This window comes from Tachysurus fulvidraco, chromosome 4 (genome assembly GCF_022655615.1).
Source record: "Tachysurus fulvidraco isolate hzauxx_2018 chromosome 4, HZAU_PFXX_2.0, whole genome shotgun sequence".
NCBI classification, from domain to species: domain Eukaryota; kingdom Metazoa; phylum Chordata; class Actinopteri; order Siluriformes; family Bagridae; genus Tachysurus; species Tachysurus fulvidraco.
The window spans coordinates 8,580,010-8,606,741 of NC_062521.1; the positions used below are offsets into that span (position 1 = coordinate 8,580,010).

The following is a 26,732-nucleotide window of genomic DNA, read 5'->3' on the forward strand; positions in this document are numbered from 1 at the left end:
AATCTAATTATTTAGCAGTAGCACAATGCATATAATGCATACAGTTACAGATCAAAAGCTTTAGTTAATATTTAGGTGTACAGGTGTTCCAAATAAAGTGGACAAAAGTGTGTTAGACTGATAATATATACAGTGTATATTAGAAACAACTAAACACTGTCATATTCATGCTCTTATCTAATTAGCCAATCATGTGGCAGCAGAGCAATGCAAAAAAAAAACATACAGATACAGGTCAAGAGGCTAAGTAATGGTCAATTCAATTCAATCTTATGGACACTGTTTTATTGACAATTGATATTGTCCCAAAGCAGATTTACAGAAAAATATGAATTCAGAATATAGATTTTAAATGTATGAATTTATGCCAATTTGCAGGACTAGAGAGATGCAATGTTCACATCAAACACTGAAAGACATAAAAATTGTGATATCTTACATATGACTTCCACTGTGGTAAGTACATTGATACCAGATGTCCTGGTTTGAGTATTTCAGACACTGCAGATCTGGGAATTTCACACACAACAGTTTATTCTAGGTATTGAGAGAATGGCATGAAAACATTTAGCAGTTATGTGTTGCAAATAACATCAAACCTTGAAGTGGATGGGCTAAAATTGCAGAAGACTACTGGGTTCCTTCCCTGCTAGCCAAGAACAAGAATCTGAGGGCACAGGCTCATTGAAACTGGACAGTTGAAAAATGGTCCTTTTCCTATCCTGAGATGTTCAGTTTGATTCTGTATCCATAATAGCCACAGATTGTTGTTTTTGACACAAAGGAGTGGAACCAAATAAAGCATCATTTTTTGTGCAAAGGTTTATTTTGTTTTCATGCCATTCTGTGTAAATTCATTGGAGACCATTGCTTATGAAAATACTAGTAGATTGGAAGCCTCTGAAATACTTATACCACCACATCAGGTACCAACAACCATGCCAATGTTGAAGTCACATTTTACCCATTCTGATGTTTGATGTGAACCTTAACTGAAGTTCTTGGCCTGATTATAAGCAGCTTTCTGATGTTCCTGTTCTACTGAGCAGTGAGACAAACAAGCAACCAACCAAATACTGTATTGAAGGTCCATTAAAACATGCATAGTCCTAATGTTCATACCGCAATCTTTTTGTTCTTCCAGTTAACAGTTTCCTGTAGGTCAAACACCTCCCTTGTGAGGGTATCTAACTTGAATTGAAAGTTCTGGTTTGCCTAGAAAAATAGTGTTCAAATGGACAGCCATGAAATGGAAGGGGTGAAGCAGTGGACAGAAACAAGACTGGAAACACAGAACAGAAAAGGCCTGCTTGTGGACCTTAGATCTGTTACTCGTGGTTTTCTAAAAAAAAAAAAAAACCTAAAACATTTATACATTTAAATGTATTCTAATAGCATGAGTTTAATGTAAATCAAAAAGAATCTTACCTCAATAAGTTCATCTCGTTGACGGATTCCCTCTTTTAGCTCCTCTTGTTTATGCAGCAGGACTGAACATGTATGCTTTTGCCTCTCTATCTCCTAAAGATCATGTTTTTTTTTTTATGACATACATTGACATTAATTTCTAAAAACCATCAAACTACATTTAAGTCAAAAGTTCTACAGTATGGGTAATGAAGATTTTAGGAGTCCACTAGAGGGTACACTGTTAATATACATTTAATTATTTTGTTACATGATTTCATGACATTATTTTAAACAACCCCCTAGAGCTCATGCTAATGAATAATAGAAAAAAAAATTATACTTTTGACTTCTCCTCTGTTTCCCGGCTCAGCTCTGACATCTGCTCTTCCATTTCCTCAATGACATCCTTGAGTGTGTCCACCTGGTAGATGAGGTTTGCCTTGTCGTTGTCGAGTTGTGCATTAGATACCATGGCCTTCTTATACTTCTCTTCTACTTCAGACAGAGATTCCTACAGAGAATATAATATTTCCTTCAAAATACAATTCCTACTAAAATATTACTATAATTGCCAGGTGCTAATGTAAGGTGAAGTCGTTGTTCAATTATTAACTTGTTTTAATGGACTTTTCCTTTCATTATAGCTTTGCAAAAAGATATTATTTTTCCAATTAATATACTAGGTTTTTTTGGAGCAGAGAGTGAGAATATATGAAGGGAGTGAGTATATATGAACAATGGAAATACAGTAAAAATATAAAAAGTCTACATAACCCTGTTATAATGGCAGGCTTTTGTAATGTAAAAAATGAAAAAGTTAATCATGTCAGAACATTTTCCAGCTTTATTTTGCAAACACAATCTATAAGTGAAAAACAATAATAATTATTTCAGAGAAATTTTTCTTTTTTCTTTTTACAATAACCATGTGTGTGCACACCCCTAAACTAATACTCAGATGAAGCACTCTTACATGTTTTTATTTTAGCATTCTTTTTGGGTAAGAGTCAATCAGTTATGCACATCTTGACCTATGAATATTTTGTCATTCTTCCTTGCAAAAACTGTGACAACTGTGTCAAATGGGCTGGCTATTTACTAGACAATGGGATTTCCTGTTCAGTTGGATTTAGATCTGGACTCTAGAATCCTTAATCTTGTTTTGGTGAAGCCATTCCTTTTTTGATTTTGAGGTGTTCTTGGGGTGGTTGATGCTGAAAAATGAAATTCTTATTCACCTTAAGAAACAAACTTTTGTGCCAAAATAGACTGCTATTTAAGGCTATTCATTATTCCCTTCAGTTAAAGCTCCAGTTTCAGCTGAAATATGCAGCCCAATGCATGATCCTTCCATGCTTCACTGTGTGAATGGTGTTCTTTTGGTGATATGCTGGTTTTTTTTGGTATTATGGCCAAAAAGTTTGGTCTCATCAGACCCTAACACATTATTCCATATGGTTTTGGGATGCTGGATTATTATATATTTTTTCTTTTTAAACTTTCCCTGGGCTTGTTTTTTATTGATGATCTTGAAAAGGATTCTGTCTTGCCACCCTCTTCTACAGCCTAGGCACACAAAAAATTTGTGACATTGTTGATGTAGAGTGCAACCAGTAAAAGAAATTGCACTCTTGGTAGCCTCCCTGATATCTTAGGAGGATGTCATTTTCACTTCTGTCATATTTTCCCCACTTGTTTACTATTGTATTTACAGTGTTCCATTGTATAAAAAATGTCTTAGAATGTTTTGTAACCCTCTGCTTATTGATAATTTTCTCACTTATTTTTGTCACTCTGTACCAGCTCCCTCACCATAAAAGCCAATCAGGATCTCTACTTTGTGCTGGGATCCAACTCACAACCTTCCGATTGTTAGCCCAACACCTTAACCACTAGGCTACCACACGCCCCAAAGGCAACGGCATTGTGGATGACACCACACACTCTTCACCATCCTGCTGTCTGGAAAAAGGTACAGAAGCATTCAGGTCCTTACAACCAGACTATGTAACAGTTTCTTTTCTCAAGTCATCAGACTCCTCAATAGCCACAACTAAATTGAACTGAACTGACATACTTACACACACAGGAATGCACACAAGTACGCATACACGCACACTGGGTGTGTAGACTTTTCATATCCACTGTGATTAAAAAATTTTCAATGATTTCACAGTTATTCAAGGCTAAATTGTTACAACTTAAATTTAACTAATTAACTAACTGATTTTAGTAATTAACTAATATTACTTACTTCTTAAAATAACTATTATTGAGATCAGCATGAGTTAATATTCTGTTTCTAATACTTTAAAAGCATTATTTTGCTTATCTGTTGTGATATTGCACAGGATTAACAACTGTTAACACAAACATAACAAAATAATGATTAGAAAACATTTAAGGCTAAATTTTATTTTACATAATAAACAAAATAACAAAACCCATGACAAGTCTCCAATTTCTGAGTTAAACCTTGCTACAGCTAGGTATTAGGTATATACTTCATCATATCTTTGTTCATCAGCATTCATTTCTTAAAGCTCTTACCTTAACACAATTTAGCTTATAGGCTAGAATTGTTAAAGAAAGATTCAGTCAGAATTAGACAGCTTCACATGATACTCATGCTTCCACACAAAATAATGGTGAAAACAGTGAGGTTTGGGTGTGAGTAAAAGCAAACAGCCAAAGAGAAATAGAAAAGAAAGATATGGCATGCACTGGACACAAGCCCCTCTACCTTCAGCTCTTTAAGACCCTGCATATATCGCCCCTCTACATCCTGAATCTGGTCCTTTAGATCATAGATGTCCTGTTGAGGAGGAAGGACTGAAATGAATATTGGTGGAAAGCAGAAGTAATGAAGGAAGACTTCGAGACATGCCTACTTTACCATGAGGCAGTGACGGTGACATATCCAGTCTTTTAATTAAGCTAAAAAAATTTTTAATTGTATCGTAAGATCAATGAGGCAGTCACAAATCTTGTTAATTTTTCTGATTGAGCAAATAGAGTAAAAAAAACACAAAGAGAAAAAAAAATAGAGCCATTAAACACCTATTCTGATTCACTAAACCTGATAATAGATACTGACTTTGTGACACTACATGCTTTAATGTTATTGCTAGTGTAAACACAAATAAAACTTAACTGGAAATAGAAAATATTTTGCACATAATTTGTTAAAAGTAATTGCAAAATTTAGAGTAACAATAATCATACTGGTGTTGGTTCAGAGTACTCAGTCTCAGCTTGTCAGTCAGCTTTCCAAATTGTACTGATTATGTATGTGTGTAATGGACTGATGAACAGATAAAACTTGTGTTGCTTAATACCATTGGTCGAATAGAAAGCAGCTTGCATGTGATTTCAAAAACACAAATAATTAACGCATGTAATAATGTTGACAATATATCATTATTTTAAAATAACGTTAAATAAATAAAAGGTTTATTGGGCTTGTAATTACGAGTATAAAAAAGGTCATGTATTTCTGAATAAACTTGTCAGAAAATAAAATACAAATGAAATTCCAAAGATGAAACAGATTTTAAAAAAGGTCCATTGTGAATGATCCATATAAAGAGCACTTACCCTCAGAGTCATGAATAGAGGTCTGGCATTGGTGGATGTTTGGATTATACTAGGTTAACTTCCACAATAGTAAAATTCTAATATAGAATTATATTACTTAAATAACATGTTTGTATGAATAACAGGAAGGAAAAGAGTGAAAAGACATTTACTGGTATAAAATTGTTGTGAGTTAGAGCACTGACAGAGCCAATCCCTAAAGAAGACCCTCTGAGACCAGTGGTTGTGTCCCTCCTAGATTTACCCAAGGATAATCGGTGCATAATAGAACCCACTCATGATGGTTGTCCAACTCTTGATCCAATCCTGCCATTCAAATGAAATATAGTCACATTTCACAGTATGAAGCTATCACAAACCATTACCACATGTCATTGAATGTGTCTTTATCATAATATAGTCCTCTCCAGCTACAGACAACTACACTTCTCATCTCTGATCATCACCTAATATCAAGTCAACTCAAATCAAGACTGTCCCTGAATGTTGATAAAAACTAAAATACATGGTTGTTGACTTTAGAAGAGCACAGAGCGACCACTCTCTGCTGAGCATCGTTGGATCCTCTGTAGAGATTGTCAAAAGCACCAAATTTCTTGGTGTTCATCTAGCGGAGAACCTCACCTGGTCACTCAACATCAGCTCCATCAACAAGAAAGCCAAGCAGAGTCTCTACTTCTTATGAAGGCTGAGGAAAGATTGTCTCATTTCACTGTGTACTGAATCAGCTATATAAAATTGAAAGGACAATAAAAGCTTCTTGACGACACCTAATATCCTTCACCACCTTCTACTTTCGGCTTTTCCCTTCAGGGGTCACCACAGCAAATCATCTCTCTCCGCCTATCCCTGTCTTCTGCATCGTTAATTACATCCATATACCTCCTCTTTGGCCTTCCTCTTTACCTCCTGCCTGGCAGCTCCATGTACAACATTCTCCTACCAATATACTCATTCTCCCTCCTCTGAACATGTCCAAACCATCTTAATCTGGCCTCCCTAACTTTGTCCCCCAAACGTCCAACATGAGCTGTCCCTCTGATGTACTCGTTCCTAATCCTGTCCAATCTTGTCACTGCCAAAGAGAACCTCAACATCTTCAGCTCGGCTACCTCTAGCTCAGACTCCTGTCTCTTCTGCAGTGGCACTGTCTCTAAATCATACAGCATGGCCGGTCTCACCTAATATCCTTCACCTATTCTGCCTAAACTCAGCTATCAATTTCTCCAACTCAACAAAACCTATGCTCCATATTCCCTTCCTTCCCCTATGCTCCCTTCCTCTGTAGCTTCTTGCACCCTATCATCTCTTCCAGGCCCTGCAGTTGGAGAAATATACATAATTATGGCTGATGTCTCCAATCTACTGGAAACAGCTGCATTTGCAAAATCGGAGAAGCTTCGACTAATTTTAAAAGGTTTTATGACGACTATACACATTATTCTGGCTGTATTTTTAGACCCACACTTTAAAACTAAGTGGATTGCAAGAGAGGAAAAGTGGCTCAGTCAGCGTGGGAAAGTTATTTTCTATTCTTGGCCCAAAGTCCATCAGTCATCGCGCGCGCTTGAACACTGCCACTCGGCAAAAGTTTGTTTTTCTGAAAGTGAACACAGTATTGGAAACATAGCTTTGATAATTAAAAGTATACTTATCCAATCAACCTATTTCTGTTCAGAGAAATATAGTTTCCAAGTTTAATATAAAAGTTTGTTTAAATGGAAAGTACAACTGATTTTCTTTGCCTTTTTATTTAACTTTATTTATTTTATTTTTTTATAATTTATTTATTTTATGTAATGCTTTTTGCCAGTCTATTTAATTTAGCATCATCCAGCTTTAAATTTTTTCAAAATGTGAGCAAAACAATATTTTTTTTGACTTGGGCTAATATTACTGTTCCAATAATAAAGCAGGTTGATCCTAGTATTGTGTATATATCTTACACTGAATTCATGGTCTGCAGGAAGAAAATAAAAGAAAGAAAATTTACAATAGCACAGTAATTTGGCACACATTTTTGCCATGGAGCGAATACAGACTGAGTACTGTGTGAGGAGGGAGCAGGCAGTGTACAAAAAGTGGGGAAATAGAAAATCTGAGTAATTATAGAATGCTTTGAATGCAGAGAGGAAATTGTTGCCGCTTCACTCCACTCACATTCTCTGGTCCCAGTGTCACCCTGACCAAGTCTCCATCAGTAAACAATTGATAAGTTCAACGGCATGTTGCAACTGGAATGAATCTCCTGATCACGCAATTACACCTTTTGACCATACAGTGCAATTATTGAAGAGAAATGTGTTTGAGACAACATCCATTGTTAAAAGCACTATACAAATAAAAAATAACTGCATTCGATATAAATTCTTCATATAAAAATATGAAAAGAGTAGAAAAAAAAGAAAAAGGTACAGAAAATAAAAAGAAAAAACAATAAGGTAAAGGTAAAAAGATCACCTCTGATCATCACCTAATATCCTTCACCAATTCTGCCTAAACTCAGCTATCAAATTTCTTCAACTCAACAAAACTGACACGCCATTTCCCTTTCCTCTGTAGCTTCTTGCACCCTATCATCTCTTCAGGGCCTGATGCCTTTTCCTCCCAACCAAACAGGAAGATCAGCAGTTGAAGAAATATACATAAATATGGCTGATGTCTCCAATCCACTGAAAACAGCTGCATTTGCAAAACCTGAAAAGCTTTTGACTCATTATAAAAGCTTTTATGATGACTCGTGCATTATTCTGGCTGTATTGTTAGACCCATACTTTAAACCTGAGTTGATGGCAAGAGATGAAAAGGCAAGAAATTCAGTCTACACAAAGACACATTCACTAATCAACAGAAATATTACAATACATTGCTTATTGCCTATAAAATAAAAACTAATTATAAGGTGGTACAATTATCATAATTGTATCACTTATATTGTTATTGTAGGGTCAAGGAAAACATTGAGATCCAGTTGTTAGTTCAACAAAAACAACTTCTCTGCAGTATCAATAAAACAGTAACTTCCCCTTCTCCTGTCACTGACACTGAGGCATGAAGAGCAAACTAATTCAATGTTCCAGTCCTATGCAACTGTGACACATTCATCTGCATCACTTGATGTAAAGGGAGAAGTCTTTATTTTTTAATTTAAAAAATATATATACACATATAATAAATAATAATATTTTTTTAATAATAATTGAAAACAGCGTTGGCCACTTGTAATTTTCCAAGCAACACACATACTATTGAAATGGTCAATAAGGAATATATAAAGAAAATATGTCGCCTTACCCTCAGTTCGCTCAAAGAAGCATCCGGTTCAATGACAATACTGGACATTTCCCCACTGCCTCTTCTGGATGAAGTACCACCAAGAGTGGCCAGTGTGGCAGCAGAGAGGCCTGGAGTGGCACATCGAGAAGATGGCTACAACACACAACATTAATTGCATTTATAAGTATACAGCAGCAACAAACAAATATAATTGCTTATCTTTTAGAATTGTTAGCCTGGCCTAAATTTGTTCTCCCTCTTTACAAACAAGCAGAACTCATGCCACTGGCATTTATACTATTCTCCAAACAGAAAGGAAGTTATTAAAGCAAACATCTTCAATACAATTAACATAACTGTGACCGTGAATCCATTTTTTAATTTCAAAATCTAATCAGTTTGTAGAAATCCTACAAAATATCACTCACTTGTTCTTGACATGTCATGTTAACTAGGATCTCAGACTGATAGAAGGATGGATGGTAAAAAGCATAAATAGACCCTCTCTCTATACCTCTGACCTTGCTGTGATCTTGACCAGGTTTGGGGCAATTCCAAAATCTAATCAGTTCTTCTGCTAGTTACAATCATAATTCCATATAGATCCTACACTAAACCACTAAGAAGAATCATAGATAGATGCACAGATGGATGGAAGCAGCTCAAAAATACTGAGACATACAATGGCTATAACCACTTCAGAATATTAATATTTTGTTGCTTTGCAGCTTGAAATGACAAATTTTCAGTGAAAAATATAACAGCAACTAATCAGAAAAATAATAAATTAAAAATAGAAAGTTGGATAAAGGACCATCCTCTTGTGTCACTATTTTGTTGAACCACTTTTTGCTTTAATTACAGCCTTTTTGTTTGTGGGATACATGTCTACCAACTTCACACATCTAGACTTTTTAAATATTTACCCACTCTCTTCTTTGCAGAACTGATAAAGTTAAATTTGATGGTGACTGTTGGTGAACTGCAGTCTTCAGGTCAGTACACAGATTATCAATGGGATTTTAATCTGGACTCTGACTAGGCCATGCAAGCACATTGACCATTTTCTCCTATTTGGTCAATTTTTCTGTATGCTTTGGATCATGTTCAAGTTGGAAGGTGAACTCGTTTGACAACTCATTGACTTGACAATTTTCTGGCAAAGGGCATTCAAATGACTGTCCTTAAGAGTTTAACAGTATTTTGCCCATCCATGTTCCTTCTTTACTGACAAGTGATACTTTATCCAACTTCTAGTGGGATAAAGTGGGATTCTTGTGTAAGACAGGAAGGCAATGTTCGCCAGTGACTCTATATCAAGAAACATGTCATGCAGAAACATGTTTGTTTAACTTTTATTAACAGATGTGCTGCATGCAGATAGTGTCTGAACGGTCACTTTGATTAACATGACTATGTTGCATGTGCTACTGTTGATTGTGCTTCTAATTGAGTCTTTGTATGTCAGTCTTGAAAGGAGCTCCACGTTACATGACAGCTTATGAAATATTAATAACAAAAAGAACATTTTATGTTTATTTTTTATATTTATTTTAGAATCTTTAAATATTCCATAAATCACATACATGTGCAGTGTTAAATACAATACCACCATTTAAATAGTGCCCACAGTGACCCAGCTGAGAGAGCTCAAATCAGTTACTAGTCACTTCCAGCCCAAAATAACCTTATAAGTTTCATGAGCTACTTTAGCTCAAATTGTTAAAAAAGGTCAATTAAAAGTCAGTTATTGCTGGTTCTTATGGAAAGGTGTCAGAATACACAGTGCATTGCAGTTTGTTGAGTATGGGCTGAATAGCTGCAGTGCAGTCAGAGTGCCCATGCTCACCCTGTCCACTGGTCTCTCTGTCCTGCCATGGTATAATTAAGCACCAAACTCGGTCAGCTCCTTTAGGGTGATACACTGAACAAAGTTTTTAATTGGTGTACCGACTGGCCTTTCGGTTGTGCCGCAGCCCCACCCCCAAAATATGCAAAATCAAAAAACTTTTTACAACATGGACATGTGACATATCAAAACACTCAGAACAATGAGTGGAACGTCCTGACAGGGTATTCTGATGACGTCACGTGACATCGCGTAATGTCATGTGAAAATAAAAAAATTTGCACAACATGGACATGTGAAATATCAAAACACTCAGCACAATGAGGAGAAGTTTCTCAAGAGTATTCGGATGATGTCACATGCTCGTCTCCACTTACCTCCAAATGTTTTGGCACCCTAGCTTTCTTTCTACTTGCTTCCAAAAGTAACACTGACCCTTATGTCCACTCGCCTCCAAAAAGCACCGGCCTTTGCGAATACTTGCATTGTCAAAGCCAACATCAAAGTTTGTGGTGACGAACTTTACAAATCTAGTTCTGTTTGTTATAGGAGCCAAAATATAAAATGCTGCACATTAGCACCATCTTGAGGAAGATAAAGCTACGCATGCTCACCTGAATAGTGGGAGGGAAAATTACCTGCTGACCAAATATCATGTGCTTATAACTTACAGTGTGGAATGTACAATATATTGAAAAGAAGAACAAGAGCAACTAAAAGAACAAGAAGAAACAAAAAACAGTAAAGTTCCTAGCACTATATGCTTGGAGAATAAGAATAAAAAAAATGTTCCCATAAACTTGTGGTACTTGGCCACCTAATAATAAACAGCGAATATATAAAGCTGAGCACAAACTTAGGTGGTAGTTTAAAAGATAAGGTGTATTTTAGCATATAATTAACTGTTACATTAAAATAAGAAATTCACATTATTAAGGGCAAAATTGAATCTTCACCACAGTAGTCTTAACATTATATTTGGAACTGCGTAACATACCAGACAGAAACCATGGGGATACACTGTAAAGAATGCAAATAATATGCAGCTTTTGTCCTATTCCTGAATTCTAGACACAGGGTTATTATAATTAAAGTCACCTCGACCAAACAGCATAACTGTTCACATACTCACACGACTGAAGGGATCCGAGTACTGCTTGTCACATTTTTCTTCCAACTAGAAGAAAAAAAAAAAGTCATCAGAATGTTTCTGATTTAATTTTTTTTTTATATGCTGGTCACTCCTACCTGCAAAAGTGGATCAGGTTTTGTTTACAGATTGTGTAAAAACCACATTAATGTTCAAAAATGTATAGCACACAAAAATACTGTTTATCCAACACCCAACCAAAAAGCAACAAAGAAAAAGCTTTACAGATTCTAATAGAGACAGACTCCCTAAACAGCTCATCCAACATGCTATACCTAACAATTCTCAAGAACAAATTATGGAATAACTGTCTAGGCAGTTGGCAGGTTATATATTAACTTAATATGTTTATGTGCATTTAAATATCCATACATAGAGAATTATGGTATCCAAACTGCACATTTTGTGTCACACATTTAAAAAAAAAAAAAAAAAAAAAAAAAAACCAAAGACAGAAAAAAAAAAAGTTTTAGCCCTGAGACACACTCCTGTTAGACAAACGTTGATGAGTACATGCAGCAGGTCACTGTGCCATAACTTACAATGTCCAGATCTGGGATGCTCAGATCATCTAGGTCAGAAATAATACTACCTCTCCGGTTTGAACGGCTGAAATAGTCAGCAGCAGTCTCACTCATGTCAGAAAGTTCAGATGACTATGAAGTAAAAAATTTACATAAGCAACTCAAACAAAAACAGAGACATAGTAAGTTTGTTTGGAGTTAAACAAAATGGGACAGGGCTCATAGTCAGCTCACCACACTATCCCTCCTTCCATGTTTGATGTGATCCTGAGATGTAGTGCTGGCAGAATCGTCATCAGACGAGGACTTTGAAAATTGAAAAAAAAAATGAATATAGTACCTTTTGTTATTAGTTAAAACAACCAAAAAATTAAATAAAATACCATCATGGGTCACTTACAAACTAAAAATGCTTTAACAAATGCAGTCCCTTTGAATTGTTCCTAGGTTTGGGTTTAGAGTGTACAAACACACATTTCTATATTTCTAAACAGACCTTAAGCTTTAATTTAACAGCACTGTGTAAAAGCACTGTGTAGAAGCATTCTTAAACTCCACAAAAGCACATTTTACAAAACTAAAAACAATGAATACTATGACAAAAACATACAAGTCCTTAGTTTCTCTTCAAAAATACTTCCATCATAGCCAATTGATTAGGTCATGCAAATAATTTTAAGTGTTATGCGTTAATATCAACAAAGTTATGTGAGGACCCCAAATATTTAGGGAAACCCTGCACTCTTTAGACATGCTGGCTGAGCAAAAGCTCTGTGTCATTTAATGACAAATAAAAAAGCCTATCTACTGACATGTTAGATACATGTGCAGGTACATGCTGCAAAGTGCTTACCACTGGACTACTGCGAGTCGAACTAGCACCAGAAGAGCACCAGCTGTATTCAGACGTCTGTAAATACAAGCATCCCATTCAGACTGACTCCAAATTTGGGCTTTATTTTAGACGGTTGGGATATTGTATTGGGACAGTAATGGATTATACAACAATCATTCAACTATCATCCATGTAGAAAACCGGCATAAAAAATATAAATGTCATCTTCAATACATAAATTCACTTTGCATTGGTACAAAATAATTTTATTTTTGAAATACTAATTTTATTTCCATACCAGAGTTTCTGCTAGAAATTTGTTTCACAGACAATTATGCAGCTTACCAGACAATTAATTTCATTTTTTCATATGTTAATTTCAGACATATGTTAATTACTACAGCATGAAAAAAAACCCATTTTGGCCAATACTAGAATGACACAATCAAATAGGCCTTTTGCCTATTTTCTTTACTATGCTTGAAGAAAATACACAACAGGCCTGAGAATGTTACAAACAAATAAGAACAAGAAAACTTGAAAAAGGCTACTTTATGACATGGCTGATAGTAACATTTATCTCTATCTCTTTCTTTCTATAAATAGACTAGGCAAGAGAAAATTTTAATTTTGGTTTTTGAATAGTGTATATTGGTAGATGACAGGAATTTTTAATCTGTAATAAAATAATGCAATAATATACCACCCAGAGAATCTTTCCCTCAAACAAACCCTCATTTTATTTAGCTAAGGTGCACACTTTGCTAGTTGTTTCATTTACTCAGATTAAAAAAAATAGATATTAAATATATCTGGGAACCATTTGGCAAACATGACAGCTATGTATATTTCTGTTTTGTTGCTATAGCTGTGATTTGACAGAAAACAGTGATGCCCAGCAGCAGTTTTATGAATAAAATGCTAACAGAAGGTAGTGATACAATCTTCACTGCTAGCATGTCCAACAGATCATCTATATTTAATTAAACAAACATGCATTATGAAATAGCAAAGTGTAAATGTTTACTAGTCAAACACCAATATTCACCAGGAACACACCATGTAACATAAATGTTCTGTATTATTTCACTGGCCAATATTTCACACTGCATTAAAATTGGAATTTGCAACACTTACAGCTCTGGAACCATATGGCCCATAGAGACTAGCATCACTTATTGAGGCCTACAGACAAAAATAGAGGTCCACTATTCAACAAAAGCATTTTAATAAATTACGTCTCCTTTATTTAACAGCATTACCAATTGGATATAATTATACATGCAAAAGCATTTAAGGATAGACTGACCGCGCTGTGGCTGCGCGTAAGTCCTATAGAGGTAGTGCTGGAAACCTGCAGGGGGTGGGGGAGTAGTTGTGTATATTAGAGTACAACATAATACTGTATAAAATGCTTAGGCACTTTTTACACTATTTTAACTTATGACTTTATGGCATTATTTGGTCTGTAAAGTTGTTTTAGATTTCCAAACATTACTTTCCAACAAAAATATGGAATTGCAGGAAAATGTCTTTGTCAGTTAAAAATAAAGAAAAGACATGAAGAAATAGTTCAATGTCCAAACATTTATGGCACTTATATAAACCAACTTACAGAAGTGCTAATACGTCCATGATACTTGTCCAGAATGTCATTAACCTAACAAAAATATCAGTCTAAAAAACTGTTGAGGTGGTAATATAGTAAGAAAAACAGATAAAACAAGAATTAGATTTTTTGTGTGCTAATTTTACTCTCATTCCATAAAGTAGGCCTTTTATTCCATGTTGAAAAGATTGACAGGGATTACTTACAAATTCAAAAGCAAAATGAGACTTTATTTTGCAGATTATCCAAGATAGACGCTTAAAGAAAATTATCAGCCAATTCCTGATGCATTTCAAAAGACAAAGAGCCATTATGCCAAAATACTGACTTTAGTTTGGGTCTTTATAAAAAAAACATTTAATTAAATTTTTTGAAAGCATCATTGCTTTAAGAATTACATGTGTATAACTTTACATGTGCATAAGTCTTTTGCACAGTTCTGCACATACATGCACATGACTGCATATACACACCTATACTTCGACCTATACTTTTGTAACTTGACCAAAACATAGGGTTAGGGTTAGCATAAAGACAGTGTGTGGACAACAGATAGAAGGAAAGACAAACCCAGGGCTGATGGGTAGCAGCAGTAGAAGAGAGAGGTGGAGGCAGTTTGGAACTTCCTAGACTGCTATATTTTGTTTGGTCATAATACAATCCTGTCTATAGTGAGGACATACATCAAAAAGCATTATTAGGCACTAGGAAAAAAGAGCAAACATAATTCCTCATCATTAATTTCAGATTCCTTGAATATTACAACATCCTCTTTACAACTTTACAGTGTATTATCTTATAACAATGTTGGCCTTTATTAAATCTAGACATTAAATTTATCATGGACCATTGAAATGGTCAAAATGCTCAAAAGAACACGAACTATTTGTTTAAATAATCTTTCCTGTCTTTTTCTGCTTACTATGAATTCAGGGTAAGATGCCTATAACCAACCAATAAATGAATGCAGCTAGAAAGAAAAGCATGCATTGGTCACATGAATCATTTTATCAGACACATTTTGCAAAAGGTATATATGTCTAAAATAGTTTTACTTATAGAAATGTATATGTAGTCAGAAGCACTGACCAGTAGGTCAGGTTTTTTCCTGGAGGAAGCAGACTTCCTATGAAGGTCATTATACACTGAGCTCTAAAAAGAAGAGAGCACACAGTTAACTTATGCTACTGTAAGTGTTAGGTGAGTCTATGGCATTCAGAAATATAGAAACCATCAGTAGTTTAAATGTATAGAATAATGGTCATCAAAGTGATCAGGTCAGGTAAAACTGATATTTATATCCTTATCTCATTATGCAATAGACAAATGTAGCATTTTAATACACATTGGACCAACTTATAAATATGTGCATACAACTATACCTGTTGGCACTATACTATATGGTGACAAACAAACTAATAGGGTTTGAGTACAACTGAAAGATAATTAAAATGTGATATGCAATCAATCTTTTAAAACTTTTAACGCCTCATCAAAAAATCTTTTTTAATACAAAAAAAGAACTAATTTGGAACTACTTCAAACTTTATAATGAAGTGAAATTCAGTTAGGATACAAATTAATAAATTTCAATGCTGACAGAAAAAAAATATTTCTGAGGAGGAAAAGTATTTTTAACCTCTTAGAGATTTTGACTATAAACTGGACCTAAAAACTATACCACATGAATTATACATACAGTGGAATGAGAGCTCTTCAAAGAGGAACTTCTGCCATCAGACTGCAAAGACATCAGTATATTATAATCCACATAAAAAGTTTAATTCATATAACTACCCATGCATTAAACATGACGGAACATTCAGAGGGTTAGTCAAACCAGACCACTACTGAGTACCAATTAATGTGATATCCAGGCAACACTGTGAGTGATGAAACATTAGTATTTTTGTACTAAATTGCTCTTTCAGAAATTACTTGTGTTTTAAATTAGAAATAAATTCATAATAATATGTTTTTCTATACTCATGCTAATATGGTAGGTTTCAATATAGTATCCAAGAACATAAAAAGTTTGTTTTTTTGAAACATTACTTGTAGGGTTTTACATATTCTACATGCTTATTCCTCCAGGAGGAACAAAACAAATTCACAGAGACGCACCACCAAACTTTTTTTCCTAGAGCTGGTCGTGAGGCTGGAGTAATGCAAGTTGCCTAGCAGCAATGAGGCAGAAGACTTTAAAATAAAGAAGAAATTCAACATAAGTCTATTTCATTCTTTAAACAAAGGGTACTGTTTTTCTTTGTTGTCTTGTTCTCAATATTAACAGATATGTTCCACTACAGATACAGTTCAGCCACACTCCTTCACTGAGCTCATCGCCTACAGAGATGCTTGTGCATTTCTTTTGTTTAAACTGAGAATATTAAAATGTTATAAAAGGTAATTCTGTCAGGGTATGTTTGGTTTAGCTAACAATAGTAACGCATTCATTTCAGCCCAGTTAATTATAACTGGATTTCAACTAAGAATTTGAGCTGATAATGGTGAAAATGGCTCTTCCAGTTATCAGAAGTCAGAAAACAAAGACCAAAAACTTCGACCCAAAAGATTAAATAAGCCTAAAATGGAGTCTCAAATGTAACCCTTTACAGATAATGTTAAAGTTCTTTAAAACAAAACAAAAGAAACACCCAAGAAAAAAATTGTGGCCATGTGATCATTAAATAAACGGCCTTTAAAAGGAATACATACAAATTTTTAGGCTACCATTTAGCCATTTGATCATTTATCATGATATCAAATGGAAAACTGCAACAAGGAGAAAAAAAATTATATTGCACACAAATAGTAGATGGATATTAATATTGCATTATAAAATGTTGGGGGTTTAGGAGTTTGAAGATTAATCAAAATGCTTCAGATGCATTAAAAAGACAAACTATAAGATAAACACACTATTACAAACCCTGTAACTTCCACTGCTGTGGACTGACATGGCATCATCTTTGAGGCCCTTCTGAGCAAAAAAAAAAAATGGAGGGATTCAGGTGGGGTTTAGAAAACAAAGTCAATTAACAGAGAGAAAACAAAGGAACACAGTCGATAAGAGAGTGGAAACCAATGGAAAAGGAAATAACTATAGAAAAAGAAAGAAAACAGGGTATACAAACTCTGCGACTCTGGCTTTTGGATTGATTGCTGTGGCGGGCCTTTTCTGTGTCAGCCTGAAGTGGGGGTAGAGAACAGATCAGACCAAAGCAAAGGAGTGGGAGAAATAGACTTAAAAAGAGAAAGGGAGTTAAATAAGGAACAAAACTTATTAGAAATCTCTTAATATCAAAATATCACATGCTGTAACAGAAACAAATACCCACACAATTATGTTAAATATTTTCCACCTTAACACACTGCTGTCATGTAAAATATAAAATACAATGTATGAATATATATTAATTTAAGACAAAAATAACAATCTTTCACAAAAACAGTTACACTGGATATATAATGTATTCAGACCCCTGTTAAAATGTTAAAATGATTTCCCCAGACTTCCTTGCAAAAATGTTAATTTCTCAAACTGTAAAGATATTCCTGTTCATAGACCTCCTTATATCACCGTGGTGCCCCATTTTCGCTGACTGGTGATGATTGGCTTTTACAATACATGTAATATTTTGGAAGTCAGTGAAATGTCATGCATGCTTTGCAAGCTCTTTACGTCCTATGAGTTCAACAAGTAAAACCAAGATGTGAAGAAAATCCTACAGAAAAAGCTGGTCTAAAATTATTTTGACTTGCTGTATGATGATTATTAAAGATGAGATTAGACTTTGGAACATGAGATTGAGTGTCACTGATTCATTCAGATCACAGCAGCATCCCCAAGTATGTGCAGGGTGTGTTTCTTTTTTCCCCATAAATGTTTCTGAATGTTGTTCACTTCACTTTTATACATTGTGTGTGGAACATTTCTGGCATTATTAAACTTGGTTTAATTTTTGATCGACAAAAAACGAAAAATCTTAACAGAAGAGTACAGCTACTATAAACCTGAGAAATGGGGATACACTTTTTATAATCAACCAATATAATCAAATGATTTTAACCTCCTGAACAGGATCAAATCTAATCATGAGGTAAACAAAGATTCAGCACCATTCAATTACCACTGAAACCATAACATTAATCAGTCATGGGATCCTGCCTTTTTAACATCAAGAGGCATAAATAAATAAAATAAAATTTGCAAATAAAAAAAACATTTACAAATATGTTTTTGTGGCAAAAACATATTGGCTAACCAAACATAGCCCATCCTCACTCCAACAAATAGCATTTTATTTTACAATAAAGGCAAGAACAGAACCATATTGTACCAAACTCATATATAATAAAGACTCTTCAGTATGGCCAATTCAATGAGGAATGATGAAAGGTGAAATGATACTAATCATGTACAGTAACAGTATCACTAACAACGTGCAACGGGAAAAAAAAGCAATGATCATGAATCCGTGATTAAGAAAATATATGTTTTCACCTGTGCTTCTTGCATTTCTATATATATAATGCCCCCTGTAATGCAAAAACAAACATTTATGCACAGATCGGGCAATTATGTATGCACATGTACGAGAGTTGGTACGCATATAGATCTCATCGACCTGAACAACTTTCGCGCTCTAAACTATGAGCTCCACCCAACAGGAAGTCGACCATTTTGGATTGTTTTATAAGTGCATGCGGTGAACTTTTAAATAGTCCTCCTAGGGAATTCATGCGATTGACATCAAACGTGGTGAACGTGATGCCGAGACATTGCACTTGCTAAATTCCGAGGAGATTTTTGATATCTCGAACGGTGCTGCCATGGAGAGGAGACTAAGTTATGGCGAATTCAGAGAAACAGGAAATGTCTAATATCTAAAGCAAAAAATGTCTTATTGGGATGACATGCGCTGTGTATGTTCGGCCAAGGATTCCTATCAGATCAATGTGCCTATTGTGAATCTCGGACATAGCGCCACCAACAGGCGCCAGGAAGTGTGTCAGTCACAACAGTTGCATGTGGTGAACTTTTAAATAGTCCTCCTAGGACATTCATGTGATTGACACCAAAAGTCGTCAACATGATGCCGAGACGTTGCAATTGCTACATTGTGAAGGGATTTTTGATATCTCGGACGGTGCTGCCATGGCGAGGCGACTAAGTTATGGCGAATTCAGAGAAACAGGAAGTGTCTTCCATCTAAGGCAAAAAATGTCTTATTGTGATGACACGCGGTGTTGTATGTTTGGCCAAGGATTCCGATCGCATCGATGTGCTTATAGTGAGTCCCGGGTATAGCGCCACCGACAGGCCACAGGAAGTGTGTCAGTCACAAAGGTGGATTTTTTCACACTTGCATGCAATGAACTTTTTTACTCTTCCTAGAAGATTCATGCGATTGAATCTAATGCAAAATTGCGAACGGATTTTTGATATCTCAAACACCGTTGCCATGGCATCGTGTCAAAGTTTACTTTTATTTCAGGCATATTTAAGGCTTTTGGCGTGCTTAGATTAACTTGAAATTTGACACATACATCACATTTGTCGGCTGTTAAGTGTGGACAAAAAGGTCAGACAAAAGGTGTGTCTCTTAAGTGGCTCACTAGCACCCCCGTTTGTCTAAAATTTACCTACATTTACCTACAGTCCCCAAATGGGTCAGTAACAACATAAAATAGTCCACTGATATTTACCCACTTGATGCACTTGCACACCATGCATTGTTTTCTGGGAGGCACCGTATAGCGATAAAAAACCGTGCGAGGGCCTGCCATCGCTGCTTGCAGCTATATTTTAGGCTTGCGGTTGGTCTTCGCAGACACTAGTCAACACTAGAAACGTTTCAAACTCTACAAATGTAAGCACCAATCTACAAACCTGCAGGAAGTGATCCACAAATGAATGCCTAGCAGAGTTGTGTTTGTGACATAAAAACATATTTGGAACTTTTTTATTTTGTGAAACCCCTAACACATATTTGTGTATTTCATTCCATTTATTTGTGAATTTATTTATTTTTTATGAATCTGTTACTAAGATGAAACAGTTTCTGTTACAGCTTGATGCACACTATAATCAGCAAACTACATGCAACTATACATACATGCTGTCAAAGTACACTCAAGCTCTTCATTCCATTGGCAGTGGACTTGGTGAACAAACCCATGCATTTCAAGACTAATACCATCATACCATCCACTGCTGGATTTGTCCCCACTTTTTACTAGAAGATGATTGGTGGGAAGTGAACTATAGCAGAAAAACACAAGATTTGACTTGTGATTTTATAAAGGTGAAAAAAGAAATGAATGTTTTTTTTACAGCATTTATTACACAAAATATGTACTGTAACTAACATACTTTTTGGAAAGAACAATCAATGGCTTAAAAAAAAAAAAAAAGCTTTTTTAATGATACAAGACAAATATGAAAAACACTGATGTTAAAATATTGTAATCTTAAACATTTTAAAGAAGACAGGTGAAGAAAAAATACATTATCCCATAGAAATCATACAAACATCTGGAAATGGCAGACCTATGTGGATATTTTGCCATCATTTGCGGAAAATGGTTGAACCTCCGTTTGAGTATATTTGAGCATGTCAGAAGAAATGACATGTTGAATGTTCTTATGTTTTGTTTCTACACATGTTGACCTCTTTTGTACAACACCAGTCTAATGGCAGTAAACAAACTAATTACCTCTTTCTGTTGTCGCTCCAGTTCTCTCATTCTGATATCTCGTGCTTCTGCCCTGGCAGCTCGCTTTGCTGCAAGTCTTGCTTCTGCCTATAGAACAGAACAAACCAAAATAAACATACTTTTGACCTAAATTAAATAAGATTGTATGGACTAGGCACACTGATATTTCTAATAGCTATCTGTGGTTAGAATAACAAGTGAATGATTTAAATTTTACATTTCATCATACTCTGTCTAGATATGTACAGTTAAAAGTTTTGGCATATGTGTATAGTGATAAAAATTGTGTGTTTTGCAGGGTTTGCTGCTTAACTATTTGAAGATTATTTTTCCACATGTTTCTATGGTATACTGGAAAACAATGATAAGCATTTCATGAGTTTTAAAGGCTTTTATTAGCAAAAACATTAAATATATGTCAACAGTCAATATTTACAGTGTTGATTCTTGTTCTTCATAACATTTGCAATTCGCTCTGACATGCTGGATATTCCTGCCTTATTAGTGCACGTAGATGATCAGATTTTGTGAGATTCTGCTTGTCCACTCGCCTTTTGAGGTTTGACCACAGGTTCTCTACATGATTGAGATCCGGGGAGTTGTCTGGCCACAGATCCAAAATTTCACTGTAATGATCTTTGAGCCACTTCATTATCACTCTTACCTTGTGACATTGTGCTCCATCATGCTGTAAAATACACGAAATCATCAGCAAATTGCTCCTGGATTGGCGGGAGAAGTTGCTCTTGCAGGACGTTTTGATACCATTCTTTATTCATGGCTGTGTTTTGGGGCAGAAATGTGAGTGATCCCAATTCCTTGGTTGAAAAGCAACCCCACACATGGATAGTGTCTGGATGTTTCACTGTTGGCATGATACAGGAAAATCAATTATCCAGACATCTCAAACAAATACTTTGCTCTGTCCAATACTTGTTTTTTCTTCCGAATTTTAGTCTGTTCTTGTTTTTCTGGGAGAGAATTGGCTTCTTTGCTGCCTTTCATGACACCAGGTTGTTGTCCTAAAGCCTTCATTTCACTGTGTGTGCAGATGCACTCACACCCATCTGCTGCCATTAGGAAAAGCTGTGCACTGGTGGTGACACAATTCCATATCTGACTCCTCAGGAGGAGTCAGTCCCGGCACTTTCTGGACACTCTGGGATGTTCTTCAACCTCGCTCCTTGAACTTTTTGATGATCCGGTGAATGCATCTTTCAGTGCAATATTCTTTTCCTTGCATGTGAGGCCATTTTGATGCAATATAATGATAGTTGCATGTCTTTCTTTGGAGGTAACAAACAATGATAAGAAGCACTTCTTCCCTCCTTTTATAGTAATCAGTCTGCTCTTAAAATCCAAAAACCAAGTATGATTACATCTGACTAGTACTTAATGATACTTTCAAATGTGCTGATGATATGATTAGAGAAATGGTGTTAGATGGTTATTTTATGCCAGGGCCAAAGCAGTGAATTTTGGTTTTTAAGAAAAGTTTGGCCAATAAAGCTTTTTGAAATTAGTTAAAATGCATCTGATCACTCTGCACAATAATCTAGAAAAGATTTTAAAAATGACCACCACAACAGCTTTTTGCAAAACACAAAATGTATGTCTCTGACAATACTCATGGCCATGACAGTACATGATTATAATATCGTATTACATTTCCTCTGATTACATTACACGTGCTGTGTAGGAATTTAAAAAAGTGTACTTGTCCTCCAGATTAAAAACAGGAAATGTTTTGAATGAACTATGACACTAAATGACACCACAATGCTGAAGCATGTCAGGTCAAAAAAGGCTAAAAGGCCTAAACAATTTACAAACTTGATAAAGAAAAGAGGGGAAATGACACCAAAATAATAATAAGAATATTTAGAACAGTATGATGCCTATTTCAAATCCCCAAAATAAATAAATACACTTAATAATAACTAAATAATAATAATAAATAAAAATAAGAATAACAACATTTATTATTATTAAACAAGCGTTTAATATTTGTTTATAAAATGCCTGTGGAAGGCCATATTTTACAGTAATGATTAAAAATGTAGTTACAGATTAGTAGATTGATGCAACACACACAATTTCAGCTCAGTCAGACATTCAGCTCCTTGGAAAGTTATATAAACTCCCAAGTTCTGTTAGACTGCATATATTTCCCTGTAAATTGGAAGACTTATGAAATCCTTCTGCTGCTGCTACTAGGATGAGTTACATCATTTTGTAAATCTGTGGTTCTTTGACCATTCTAATCTGTCCTACCCAAATTTACAGCTGATAAGAGGCTTACATATTGCCTTGCATATTGCACAATTAATGCATTGCCTAGCCCAAAAAGAGTCACACACAATAATATTTTGCTGCAATACAATTTGCTTTGGTAACAACACGCGTTCTCCATGGCATCATTTTGATAATCTTAATAATTATTGTAAATTAAAATATTAAATCTTAAAATCTAAATCTTTCAAATCCAGTTTGAGTCAAGATACAATCCAGGATCCAACTGCAAATGGAGGGAGTAAACTCAAGCAGTTTGAGTTTGTTAACAGATTCTGTTTGATTATTGTACTGAAAGATGAGATGAAGTAAATAAAAAAAAACATTCTTCATCATATGTATCCTGTCTATAAATTTGGAACAGGGCTAGATGTGTGGGATGTACTGTAGTCAGAGGACTAGTTTGATAAATATGCAAACTGACATGGTCAAATCATTTTGGAAGTGAGGCTTTGATATGTCCCATTACCATTTTCTCAATGCACTTTATGATGACGAGTGCTGCTGGTTTCAAGCACATATTAGACTTCTTTAATATGAACATGATGGTTGGTTGATTTTAAGCAACTGGGCATTAACCTTAATCTTGTCTCAGAGAAATGCTAGGAGCGTTATTACCTGGAATATTACCTGAAGGATATTATTGAATAATATTGAAGGATATTACCTGGCTGTGCTTTGGCTCAGTGTCCTGTTTTACACTCTAAATGCAAATGTCTGTCTGATGGTAACAGGTTTTCCACAACAGTCTGCTTATCTGTGGCTCCATCTGTGTTATCTCTATGGCAGCAAGCTTATTAGTTTCATTACTCATCTCTGGCTGATAATGAGGATGTGTGCATTAATTTGGTCTCTCTGTCCTGCCATGGTATCTGAAGAATAAGTTCACTCCTTTTTTTTATTGTGCAGACCTTGTGTAGTTTGCTGAAGACACAAGCTGGGTTTAGAACTGTCCAATGCATTCAAAAACCCTGAAGAGATAGTTAACAATCATCTTCAAGGAAGAAGTGTGGATTGAATGATTGTGATCAGAGATCACTTAAGCATTTGTTGAAATCAAATTGTAAAAAGACATCAGCATAACTCACAGCTATGTATGATAGTGAACATCAGAGCATTTCTACACAAACAATACAAAGAAAACATAATGAGTGTGGAACTAAAGAGCTGTGTAGTCTCAATGAAACCACTTAGCAGTGAGGCTAATTGGGGGGAAAAGCTTCAGTTTGCTAGGAAAGATTGGACTTTGGAGCAACGGAAAATGGTCATGCAATCTGATAAATCAAGATTAGGGCTGCACGATTTAGGGAAAATGTCATATTGCGATTATTGACATCGTCTTGACATCGTCTCGTCTTAGTCATGAAAAAAAGGTTGTTGATGAAAATATTTCGTCTCGTCTTGTCTGAGTGTAGTGTATGAAATAGGCAAACAAAAAAAAATAGGCAGAGAGAATGGGTTGTCATGTCCACACATGCATTTATTAATTTCATAAAATCGCAGCATTTTGCGTCATATAATCGCACAGGCTTGATATCGCGATTGCGATATGATTAATCGTGCAGCACAAATCAAGATCTACGAATTCAGAGTAATGGGCACACAGAGTTAAGAAGAGATGAAGGTTAATGTTGCCTCAGTTAGTCAGGTCTCAGTTCAGCAATGTTATGTGTCCAAAACTAAGATCAGATGTCTACCTGAATTGACCAGTTTTTTTTTTTCACTGATGGACTGAGTTCTTGATTCAATGACCACACACTATTCAGAGGTGCAGCAGGTGCTGACCTACATACCCTAGGGGTGTGTACTCAGTCCCTTATGACCAAGTTTGTCTGGATCAAAAATGCTGTAATGTGGCTGCCACTTAACATCCCTCCAAGAAACTCTATGTCACTCTGCCATCTTTCAGAAGATCAACCCTAAAAATGCTGCTTCATATAAATTGAACTATTGGTATATTTGCAGAATGACAGTCTCTTATGTAATTACATATCTTATGTACTTTTTCAACACATACAATACAATAGCAATGTATGAGATTAACAACTTACCTCTCGTGCTATGCTACTTAAGGCCTCGTCCTCAGCAGAGAATCGGTCCTTGATCTGTGCACGTTTTCGGCCTGAACTTGGTGTACTCATATTGGTTCCTGTGTGGCTAGTTCCAGACAGACTGGTAATCAAAGCAAATGTAGTCTATGTTGATTTTGTAGTTTTCTGAAAGATAGAAATATTGCCTTGGTCAGAGTCCAAGAAAAAAAACATATGATTTTTTTCATTATTAGCTTCTACTGGTCATTCTAACTGAAAACTGCATAAACTTGAAAATTAAAGTATATTTTATTATCCTATAGCGTCACTGTACTATTTATTAGCCAATCAATTACAATAAACATATGGGATAAGCAATATAGGCAACCTTGGCCAATTAATATCTACTTAAACAGATTCTATTCTACTTAGCAGATAAGAAAAAGCTTGATGTCTTAAAATGACAAAATAGAGAAGGCATACTTTTAGATACTGAGGTTCAATTATGTGCTCAATGAGGGTAATAAAAGGTAAAGAGGTTACAATACAGGTGTACTGTACATGCTGATTTTACATTATAGACAGTGTATTCTGAAACAATAGAAAGTCTTTGGTGATGTGGAAAACTAAAATTGTAGCCAACATCAAATAACATGTATTTATGTGGTTGTAATATATTTTGATATCTTTAAATAATTGACAAAGAATTTATTTATTTAATAAATCTCAGGGGACTCCCAAATGCCACAACAAAAATTGTAATTCTAACAATGCCACCTGCTGTCTGTAGACTTGGACAAACCAATCGGCGGTCAATCTGCAAGATGCTCAAGTACCCCTTTTCCACCTAAAAGAAATGGGTGCTGGTTCAGAGCTAGTGCTGGTTCAAAGTTGGTTCCGGTGGCGAACCTTCTAAGAACTGGTTTGCCTTTCCATCAGCTAGAGAGCCATCACAGAGCCGAGTCTGACATCACTGTATACGTGTCACGTTTCACAGCAACGTTAGCGCAGCAGCGGCAAACACAAACACTTCTTGTCTAGACCAGCAACGTTTTGGTGCTACTTAATAACCACTTTTCCTGGTTCAGAGCCAGTATTGGCTGTCGAAAAAGAAAGAACTGGTTCTAAATTAAGCTCTGGCTATGAACCAGCACTCAAACTGCCTCGGTGGAAAAGGGGCATAGATGATGCAGGCTGGGACATGTTCCAGTGCAGCTCTGATGACATCAACATGTTTATGGAAGCGGTTGTAGGATTTATCTGGAAACTAGAGGATGATACATTTCACAAAACCATCATCAGGAACTTCCTAACCAGAAGCCGTGGGTGAATAAAACCAACTCTCTGAGATCCTGCTCCGTTGCCTATAACATGGGGCTCACCACTGGGAACATAGACTACTACAAAGCTGCATCCTTCAATGTGCACAGTGTGGTG

At 35.5% G+C, this 26,732-nt stretch overlaps 1 protein-coding gene across 27 annotated transcripts in view; it reads right to left on the reverse strand.

The window, feature by feature from the left end:
- Window positions 1–26,732, reverse strand: part of lrrfip2 (leucine rich repeat (in FLII) interacting protein 2) — a 51,684-nt gene that overhangs the window by 12,293 nt on the left and 12,659 nt on the right. For 2 of the 27 annotated variants that reach the window (XM_047811885.1, XM_027150156.2), the window contains exons 2-21: window positions 25,317–25,481; window positions 20,974–21,060; window positions 20,462–20,518; window positions 17,388–17,441; window positions 17,183–17,233; window positions 16,375–16,449; window positions 15,950–15,991; window positions 15,340–15,402; window positions 14,821–14,916; window positions 13,951–13,995; window positions 13,779–13,826; window positions 12,660–12,716; window positions 12,041–12,112; window positions 11,825–11,938; window positions 11,265–11,309; window positions 8,302–8,436; window positions 4,154–4,225; window positions 1,751–1,921; window positions 1,429–1,521; window positions 1,123–1,215 (exon numbers count right to left, since the gene is read on the reverse strand). In XM_047811885.1, coding sequence (XP_047667841.1) covers window positions 1,123–1,215; window positions 1,429–1,521; window positions 1,751–1,921; window positions 4,154–4,225; window positions 8,302–8,436; window positions 11,265–11,309; window positions 11,825–11,938; window positions 12,041–12,112; window positions 12,660–12,716; window positions 13,779–13,826; window positions 13,951–13,995; window positions 14,821–14,916; window positions 15,340–15,402; window positions 15,950–15,991; window positions 16,375–16,449; window positions 17,183–17,233; window positions 17,388–17,441; window positions 20,462–20,518; window positions 20,974–21,060; window positions 25,317–25,406 — 1,560 coding nt within the window. In that variant the 5' untranslated portion in view covers window positions 25,407–25,481. The remainder of the gene's footprint in view (window positions 1–1,122; window positions 1,216–1,428; window positions 1,522–1,750; window positions 1,922–4,153; window positions 4,226–8,301; window positions 8,437–11,264; window positions 11,310–11,824; window positions 11,939–12,040; window positions 12,113–12,659; window positions 12,717–13,778; window positions 13,827–13,950; window positions 13,996–14,820; window positions 14,917–15,339; window positions 15,403–15,949; window positions 15,992–16,374; window positions 16,450–17,182; window positions 17,234–17,387; window positions 17,442–20,461; window positions 20,519–20,973; window positions 21,061–25,316; window positions 25,482–26,732) is intronic. The other 25 variants (XM_027150158.2, XM_047811887.1, XM_027150161.2 and 22 more) reach the window with 20 other exon arrangements.